This window comes from Caenorhabditis remanei, chromosome X (assembly GCF_010183535.1).
Source record: "Caenorhabditis remanei strain PX506 chromosome X, whole genome shotgun sequence".
NCBI classification, from domain to species: Eukaryota; Metazoa; Nematoda; class Chromadorea; order Rhabditida; family Rhabditidae; genus Caenorhabditis; species Caenorhabditis remanei.
Window position 1 is genome coordinate 16185844 of NC_071333.1, and position 10491 is coordinate 16196334.

The 10491-nt window shown below is 36.4% G+C and overlaps 1 protein-coding gene across 1 annotated transcript; it reads right to left on the bottom strand.

Moving 5' to 3' along the window:
- Positions 1 to 342: 342 nt before the first annotated feature.
- Positions 343 to 1861, bottom strand: GCK72_025245 (uncharacterized protein; the record flags this gene model as incomplete). The annotated part of the gene is made up of 8 exons (XM_053736255.1): positions 343 to 521; positions 570 to 704; positions 750 to 863; positions 910 to 1044; positions 1125 to 1214; positions 1263 to 1359; positions 1440 to 1604; positions 1703 to 1861. The coding sequence occupies 8 exons, from the start codon at positions 1859 to 1861 to the stop codon at positions 343 to 345; spliced, it is 1074 nt and encodes a 357-aa protein (XP_053579821.1).
- Between the last annotated feature and the right edge of the window lie 8630 nt (positions 1862 to 10491).

Genomic DNA, 10491 nt, shown 5'->3' on the forward strand with positions numbered 1-10491 from the left:
ACAAATTTCTATTTTCAATAACCAAACAAAGAGAGAAGCTAGTCTTGTGCTCCGCACAATGAGCTTACTTTGTTTGTGGTCAGGGCCAAGTCTCGTTCTAAACTCTTCACAGCATTCCTCTTTTCCTATTTTGTGTGGGGGTATAGCTCAGTGGCAGAGCATTCGACTGCAGATCGAGAGGTCCCCGGTTCAACTCCGGGTGCCCCCTACTTTCTTTTTGTGACTTTTTCTGATAGAAAACAATTTATTCGATAAGAACAGATAAGTTTCTTTACAATTCATAAAAGCGTTCAATGATATTCCAAAAATTTGATGAAAGCAATGAAATACAAAAAAAGTGCTTTAAACGTCTTGCATAAAAAGCAGGCTGGGATTTGAAAATGATGCTTGGCTGGATCTCCTTGAATTCCGCCGGGAACCTTGTGAAAAGCTTGGAATCGGAAGATAAGATGCAAGGGAACCTCTCCGAAAACTTTCTAATGGTGGTATCCCTAACTCTTTGTCAAGTTGCGCTCGTCTTACTGTAAAAATTTGATAATCTTTGTTACCATTTTCTTTTATAAACTCACATTTAGCTTCTAATCCAGGAACAAATTTCAACTTCTCAACAACTGATGGATACCTTCTGAAGTATAGAAAAGCATGTAAGCAAGCACATATCTGAACTGGAATGAAAGATAGTGCAGATGAAAAGAATGGTGGGCCTGGAACAGTTTTAGTTTTTTGGTAGATCAGAATATAAACGTTACCATAGGTGTAGCTGAACTTGCTTGGCTCTCCAGCAGCGTTTGGTTTCATTCGTGGCGCTAACTCATCATCTACTACGCAGACAACCATTAAAACAGCGATGCATAGAATTATACCTGGAATATAAAAGTTAGTTACAAAAAAACTTTACAAAAAACTCACTTCCACAAATATATGTTATTGAGGAGAACAATGTGTAAAACGACGATCGAATATGTCCCACAACTCCCAGAAAAAATGCGAAACAGCATACAAGTGCACCGCTTACGTGAAGTAAGGCAGGTAAACCAAGTCTGACTGAAAATTTCAAAATTGAAAGATTGAGAAGAAGAAGAGAAAATGGAGAGAAACTAGTTTAAATTGAATCAGGCACTCACTAATTACCGCGAGAGAAGCGAGAGAAACGTCTGTAAGGTCGACTTGTGAGAAGAGAGGGTTCAGGTAGCACTTGTATTCACTCTCTGAGGCTGAAACATCACTTTCAGTAATTAAAAATGTTAGAAATCTATGATTACGTGGTATTTCTAATTCATCGTACATAATTCCAGAATTATTGTTGATATGAACTCGACAAATTTGAAAGTAACCCGTATTGTAGTGAAATGTTGATTCCTGAAATAAATTATTTGCATATATCATTCTGATAGAACGAAACTATAGAAAACATATGAAAACATTCTCAAGACACTCACTAATTGTTCACCGTTTTCATTAGTTTTGTTGATTCCACGAGGTTCGGTAAGGAATACCCAGTTGTTCATAAAAATCGGAAATGTTTGCATCACTAATACGAAACCACCGACAGCCATGGCTCCAGAGAAAAGTATGTTGTCCGTACATCTTGCTTCGATAATGTACTGAAAAATTAACTTTTTTAAATAAGAATTCGACGTAAAGGTTAACAGAATCATATCTATTTTACTTACAAAAAAAAAAGAATAAAGAAAAAACTCACTTTAGAAACTCTTTCACCTAGTGTCATCTCATTGGTACGAATCTGTGGCGGTAGTATCAGTGGCGGCGGTTCAGAATTCGTCGTCGTCTTGCAGGAAGGCGGTGACGACGGCAGCGGTGGGTGGTGAAAATGCTCTTCAACAATTGTGCCAAGAGCCATTTTTGAGCCAATTTTCTTCGGGAGACCAAAAAGGGAGGAGCGGAAGAAACCCAATGAACCGCGCAGGCTCACCCCGAGAGCACACGAGTCTCTTTTTTCGACAACACCAGCGCACAATGATGAAGCAGACAGAAAATTACGAGGAGATACTTCTTGTTTTGTTTCGTTACTTACTCTAAACATGAATGTTTTAATTTTGCTCATTTTAACGGAGGGGTCAGAAGTTTTTTTCTAAATGTAAGTCAGAGGAAGCAAAAAAGTGAGAAGAACGCTTTTTTACTGAAAAAAAAACATATGTAGGAAAGAGGATATCCAGATTTAGAAATGAGAAGTGGGTACTTCAAAATTCTTCAAAGCAGGAACAGCTTTCGTGTTCCAAGGAGAGATATCAAAAATTAGTTCAAAACACAAATTTCAGTTGTGACATTTTAAATTTCCTGTTTGCTAATTAGCAGGAACATGTTTGTAATTTTTTCGAAGAAAACGTAAAGGTGTTTTATATATAAAACACCCTGAAAAACAAAATGTTGCCGATGTCCAACTTTTTTGGTTTTACAATAAATTTTTCGAAAGATATCTTCTATAACATTCTAACACTAAAATCTCAACACATCACTTCAGAGAAAAGGGATACTTGATGATAATTCAATAAAGCATCAAGAAGAGTATATACATTCGATGAGTCCATAGTAATCATTAGCACTCTCTACTCGCAAAACTCCGAACATAAAAACCAAACTCCTAAAAGTTCCTTGTATACTTTATACCAAAAAGTATTGTAACAGATGAAATGAGTATGTCCATGAAGGACCTATTTGGAGAAGATTGAACTACCTAGGGAGAGCCGCGATGGGTAATGCAATGCACGAAGATGAAAAACGGGACAAGCCAACCGACGGTGCATCATCAAACTCGAAGAAGAAGAAGGAAAAGTAGAAGTAGAAGAAGCAGCGGAAAAGATGTCGAAGAGACCCTGAAGGTTGACGAGAGAAGAGACAACGGCCACTTGCCTTCAATAATGTCCAATTCTGGGACAGGGCTCATCTAGCTTTACTTATTTGACCAACATGGGACCACTTCAGTAAAAACAACATGGATATTTGAAATTGAAACATTTGTATTTTCTGATTTTGATAAATAGAAAAACTGTGAGAAATCCAGATAGACTTCATGGTTTACTGTAGGCAACATAAAATAGAAAAACAGCAACATGTCAAATATTACAAAAAATACAGTGTAGAATATGCAAACACCATCAGTGGTCTTCATAAATCTCAGTCACATAAAAAAGACTCAGAAAAATTTGCATACATTTACCGAATGCTTCAAATCGAGTGAAAAACGAAAAAGTGCATATTCTATCTTTTAACTTCCGGAGTCAAATGGTAATAAGACTTCAAGAAACAGAAAGAACATCGTCTGTTCTTAGAAATTGGAAACGGGTGGATGGATTAGTGTTGAAAGGTTAAGCCACCAGTGTGTGATGAGATCATCCAGATCAGAAAATGAAATATCAATCTTTCAGATATTTTTATATTTCAGGTTCCATATTTTCAACGTTGGACCAATCTATCTCTGCTACCTCTTAGTCGTACCTTCCACGAGTCGACACAATTTTCAATTTCCGTTTTTGCTGTTATCACATTCACATTCTCATAAATACCCTCCGAATAAAGATAAAATAGAAGTATGTACACTTTAAAAAAAAAACGACATGGGTTTTATACGGTTCATTTGTTTTATTTTTTATGTCATAAAAGTTCATTTCCCTTTTAGCGCTTTTTGAATACTTAAAAACTATGTACTAGTTTATCTGATCAATTATTCACTGGAAAAAACTTTTTTCGTTACATTTTCATTTTTTGGTTTAAAAATAAAGGAACTTCTTTAAAACTATTATTGTTGGCATGTTTCCATATCAATCCACTATTTTTTTTTAGTTATATTCAATTCTCAGAACCAAAGTACTCAGATCATCAATTAATCTTCTCCCAAGACAAATTACGAACATACAAAACTAATTATCTTGGTGAAACCTTCATTTTCGAAACTTTTTAGCGTTTTTCATCGGTTCTTTGTCCTCTGACAAATGATTGATTTCTGCGAAACACACCTATTTTTCTTACATGTCTCCCTCATGTTCATCACTCCCAATGTTGCTTTTATTTTCAAAGTTTTCGCACTCAACACTCGATTTGAAATCGGAAATGTAAGTTATGTCTTGGAATTGTTTTTGAAATTTGGAATCGAATACGACGTTTAGATTTTATAAGAATATTTATCCCAACATCTCTTTTTTTTTGCCGGGTTTTTAGGTCAGCACCCACCCAGAACAGATTGATTTACAACTTGTTTGCTCATCCTTTTGGATTTGGTTTTTCTCTCTTCATATTCAAATTTCACTCCCGGATTTATTTTGTTTGCTTTGGTTTTTCGGTTTTTTTTGGCAATTTCGCGCGATTTTGAATGTCCAGTAGGAAAAAAACTATTAATTTTGTTATTTAGACCATAAGCCATAACCAACTTTCTGCTGCCCAGAGATATTGACTAGCTTTTAAAAATTTTCCAATTATTCGTCAGATTAGCTTGAAATCTAATTCTAAATTTTCTTGAGTAGTGGAAATTACAAATTAGTTGAGCTCTACTCCAAAATTAGGTTCCATACGGTTGGTTAGGTTGAGAAGTTCGTTGTTTAGGCTTAACCCTCTCTCCGAACACCGCTAAGTGCATTAGGACAAGCCTTCCATGGAGTAAGAACGGTTAATTGCTATTTTTACGCAGGGGGAGAGGGGGTGTGGTCCGTTTTTATGGTCTGCATGGAATATGCGGGTATGGCTCCCTTCTTTTGTTTTTATGTTGGTGTAGGTAGAGACATCTGTTCTGGCAGACATGTATTTCCCAACACAAGAATCTTGGTCCAGCATGTGATTCTGTTGTTGGAACATTTATAAATGTTCTCTAATTAGGGTAATTTCTCTAAAATAACATTTTTCAGATATTTCTGGAATATTTGTTTTTTCAATGCAAGCTTCTCAACATTTCTCGAATACAATAATTGGCCACATCGAATGACCGAATGCATATCTCACGAACACGAAAACATGTTCATCAAAAATGCATAGTGGGATAGCGAACTCAGAATCTTAGAAACTTTTCCTCCACTCTCTTCCTAAAATGAGCTTCCTAAAATGAGAGGAGCACGAATTTTAAATATGTAATAATTCCACCATGCATTTTGAATTGCTGAAAAGATATACACATTTTTGGGAAAGCTAACGGATATGGATGATCCGAACATTTTTCAATTCTTTCGTGCTCTTTTACTCTAGGATGGACAGAAAAAAGGAAAAGAATAAAGAGTGTGTACATCTCCGAACCTAACCTAATACGTTTGAAAGGAAAAAGAGAGGAGTGAAAAAGTATGTAAAGTACATCTAAATGTATATTCACACTTTTTTCTTTTAGTCTTTTAGTATATCTTCCTCTTATTCTTCTTTTTTCTTTCCTTGGCAAGGTTTGGAGTAAATTACTTCTTCGGTGTTTTATTTTATTCCGCCAATGTTTTTGCTGCAATTTCTTTCACACTTGAGAAAACCGCTTTCCGATTTTCTCTTCTTACGCTTCTCACATTCTGTCAATTACCACTACCCGTTTCTTTGTCTACCACTCCCGTTATGTGTTGTTTTTATGTTTTTATAAGCTTGAGAATGAAAGCAACAACCTGGTATGTAAATTTGCAGTCTATATATATGACAGACATATTTACAGTCCAAAAACCTTAGTTATAGAATTATAACTATGATATTTATTTAGTAACTTATTTATTGTCGCTCACTCCTAATATTCATGTTATTTACGATTCAATTAAACAATTAAACAAAAACTGTGGTATTATCTTGGTTTTAAAATACTTTGACATTCTCCCTAGTGACTCTTACTTTTCAGCCTCCCCTCTTCCAATTCCACCTTTTGTTTTCCTCTCGTTTGAAATGCGAAGGAGGTCCAGTTTCCGGACACCTTTTAGACATCCTCTTCCATTCCATCTTCCCCCCTCCTTTGCTTCCATCTCTCAACTTACATTCCATCCCACTCACGAAAAGAGAAGAGCCATCTTGGCACCATTTCCTGTCGGTAATGATGTTGTTCCAAGCGAATTGAAAGATTTTGAGACCTTAGACTTCCTGTAAATCGTGTCATTTTAATTTCTGGGGTCTTTTGATTATAATGATGTGCAATTTGTTCGAATTTTGTAGGATTTTGGATGCTGGGGGCATTTCATATAGGTTCTGTTAAAACTGTCCAAATTAGAATGTGTCTCTGACTTTAGCCTTAATTGAAACCTTAAACTTTTAAAACTGTTGCTAAATTTCCTATGAAAAGATGTTTTCAAACTGAGTTAGGTTCAAATGAATAGAACAGCGTAGGGTGAAGACCCGTTGAAGGACAATCCCGCAAACGAAATGGAGCGAACATGTCTAAATGAATTACCTCGAAAAGTTACCGCTAGATCTCTATTCTCTGTTTCTTTCTGCTGGGGAAGTCTTATTCGTCGAGAGAAGTTTTGGTATACTTTGATTTGTTCTTATTTTCTTTCATAATAGCTCTCTATAATATATCCCTTTTTTAAACTCCGCAGTTTTTTCCAATTCAGAATATTTTTATCTCTTTTCAATTACGTTTTTTTTGGACAAAGAAGGTTCTCACGGCTTTTTGGTTCTTAAGAGGATAGAAATAGAAAAAAAGCAAGCCGACTGACCAAATGGCCACTCTTGGAACCTTCGGACCAATCTGTTGGTATTAGTTTTTTTCGTAGTGCCCCAAGGCGGATAGCCTCTCAGGTTCGTCTTTTTTTAGGATTAGTGAAAAGAAGGTTTAAGTAACGGATTCATCTACTTTACTTTTTTGGAAGAGAAGCTTCTCATGGTTTTTAGGAATTTCGAATTCCAAGTGATTCAACTTTTTTTTCTTGCAATTCTACCTAAAAATATAAAACCATTGGCTAGTAGTGAAAACATTTGCATATCTGGTCACTCATTACTCATATAACAAAGCTTGCGCTTCTGCCGCTTTCAACTTTTTTTCATTTCCTCCGTTTGTCGACTCCTGCTGCGATTCAGGAGAGGTGAGTGTGGGGGAGGTGGCCGGAACTTTTTCAAATAGTTGTAGAACAAAAAGAGTAGTTTTTGTACGTATGGTTCATTCAATTTATTTTGTCAATCCTTTTCTTTCTAATGAAAGAACACAATAATGTGAGATGAATCAGAAAAGAGTCTTTCTTATCAATGAAGCCTCATTCTTTGTCATTCACTACTTTTGATTTATTCCGTTTAGAACTCTTCCGATAGTCCTTTCATAAAAAACCATGAATGGGGAAAAGGACGGCAATTGAAAAAGACAATGCCAAAAAAGGGGGTAAGGATAATCCGGACCTCCGTTTCGCTCGATAAACCTATCCAATTTTATGCGGAAACGGAGTAAATGGGACTGTGTTCGGCTCGCTCAGATATTTGTTCATGCTAATGAGCACAAGTGCTTTCGCAGATGTAGGGAGATCATTATACATGTTGAGTGTAGATCAAGAGCAATGCAATTTTATACAATTGTTTTGCAAATCGACATGTAGTCTCATATATAACTCATGTTTTTGTGTCGTGTTATTTTTGGAATTACGGTATTTTCTAAATTGTATTGGTGAGTTAAGGGACAATCAGTTTTTATATCTTACCGTACCCTTTTTGGAGGGTTAAAATACAAATTCAAAGGGTGTCTCCCAAATGTTTTGTTCTTCGTTATCTTTACTAGACCCTTTCGGTTTTCATATAAAAAATGGAGGGTTCCCACCAACAGGCGGTAAAGAAGCGTGTATGCTTTTATCTCGACGGCATTAACACAGGAGCCTCCACTTGACCCACGACAACAATTAACCGTCTCGTCCGCCCGCCCTCGATTTCTTTTTCTTTTCAATCCGACCTCCTGTCATCTAGTATATATGATGCACTGGGTAAAGAAGGGGCGGTCTGCACTTGAAATCTTTATGCTCCCGTGGTTATCGTCCCTTTTAAGTTGGTTTCAATCTAATTTGTTTGATAGGAGGGTGGCACCTTCTTGAGTGCGCTCGCATCGTTGATTCTAGAAATTCGGAAGGTTTAGTTTGTATTTTGAATCCAGTTTTGAGTATTGTACTTTTCACATGAATATCTTCTGAATTTCAGAATGAAATACGTTTTCATTTTAGTTTCTTTATTTCAATATATCTCGTCACATTGTAGATTTTATCCTTCTTCTTCCCATCCATATTTTTTTGGATGTCCCGCCAAACCCGGTCATTATGTGATCCGTGTTCGGTTTCTGGTGGTAAAGGGCCTTTCGGTTTCGGTTTAATGACATGTTTGCATTACCCTATCCCTCATTCTCGACGTTTAGTATCAATGTTCGCCTTTCTTTCGAAGGCAAAGTACTTTCCATCTTCGTAAAATCGTATGTAATCTCGAAGACCGAGAAAACCGCTTGGCATTGGTGGTACTGGTTAAGAGTAAACACTATTTTGTGAGGGAGGGGTGGTCGATTTACATTACTTACTCCAAACCGTTTTCGGGTGACTGACGGACGTGATGAAGAGGTAGTGCGCAATAAGTGTGCGCATTTTATTTGTCTCCGAATCTGTACATTACGCTTCATTCGGAGAAAACATTTTATTCAATTCGACGGTTTCATTTGATTCGGCTCATTTCACCAATTTTATATCTCATTCATCTTACCGCCATCTTATTTTTGTTTCGGTAGGAGTGTGTGGTGTTGGAATTTTATAAATGATAAAATAAGTCTTCTCAGAATTGTTCTGTAGAAAACTCAATTCATAACTTTAGATATCTAAGTAAAGGGTGTCTCAATGACCCGTTTAGTAGGTTCCATGATAAATGAGAGTTGTTAGTTACCCTCCTAGCCATTGCTCCTCGGAGACTTTCTAGTACCCACAATTTGTCAAAAATCTAGCAGAAAGTGATATTCTCTCGGATTTTGTTTCATTTCTCTTTCCGTTTTTAGTTTCCGAGATTTCCGAAAATATAACTTTGTTTTTACTCTCCGTTTCATTTCCTGTCAATTATGGTCACAGAATATAAAAGAATTCCGGTGATGCAAACACTCATTCATCACTTTTTATCACCGTCTTTATTCAATATATCTTGACAGCCGACTGGCCCTGTTCTTATCTTTTAATCTGTATTCTTTTCCGTTTTCCTAACTGTTTTGTTTGTTACTATCGAATTGATACGATTGACATTCCAATTATGTGTGTTTCTGATTTTTGGTGTGAATTCAGTAGTAATATCAGATTGAGAGACAGTTTTTGGTCTGGGAGATGGATTTCAGAAAATATCTGAAATTTGCATAATATTATCATCACAATTACCAGGGTTGGGAAATTCCGGGCTGAAGTCAAATTTTTGACTGGTTTTTGAGTGTTTTGACTATTTTTAATAAAAATTTCAAACAATCTCAAAAATTGATATTTTGAACATTTTTTGAATGCGGGCGGGAAAAATTTTTTTCCAGTCCGGCCCGGGATTACTTAACCCTGTTACTCACTATAATGACACCACCATAAAGAAAATTTGGAAACCTGAAATAACCTACCTTAAGTCTTACCCTCAATCCCATCTATCATCATTCGCGACCCCTCAAGTTATCTCAAATACAAAGATGGGCAAAAAACGATAGTGCCGACTTGATGTGTATCGCATTTCTGTGCACCGCCACCAACCGCTACCACCAAACACCCGACCACCCGATTACGTCATCATTGTGTGCGAGGAGTCCTTCACCCTATCGCCTCAGAACAGTTTTACGATCCATGCCGCCATGTTTAGATCCCTTTTTGTTTCTCCTACCAACCGATTTCGTGACGAAGTGTAGTAAAATGTATGCAGCTTCAGTTTTATTCCTCTTTTTGAAATTTGTTAACAAGAAGCAATTTTGTTGTTCTATCCTGCTCTTTCGGTTCACACTGAAGCCTCCTTAATCATGCATAGAGCAAAAAAAACAACGTCTTTAATGGAAAACCATGAAGCTACAAATAAAAATAACATCCTTCTTTCCCGTTCTCATTCTTATCACATCTAGTTAATGGCAATTTGATAATTAATATATGAGGTTTATCAGTTTCAGCTATCAGAAACTCATTGTGTTTGTCTTATTAATGTTTCACCAGCACATGTGTTCCTATCCTTGATACATACATATGTTCTGTCCGATCGAAATGTCTCGAAACTCACTTTCCTTCCTTTTTTCGACTTTTTCTATTCCAATGTTCTATTTGAACACGCCTAGAACAAACTTTAACCATTCCTGACTACTGGTTCAACTATTACCTGACAAAGAAGTTGTACACTTTAGGGCGTTTCTATGCGAAAACCGACACCAACACAAAAGGGCTAGGTTCCCAGAACACATAACTAATCCGCTTGTTGTATAAAAACAGATCCCGCTAAATGTGAGAGAGAGAAAGAGAAATAAAATGACTGACCCTATTCCCTATTCCCTGTCACCGATCATGTTATAATAATATCTTTGTGTTATTATACAAATTACTAACCGAATTCAGAAATTTTCGTTATTTTTCTATATTTCCT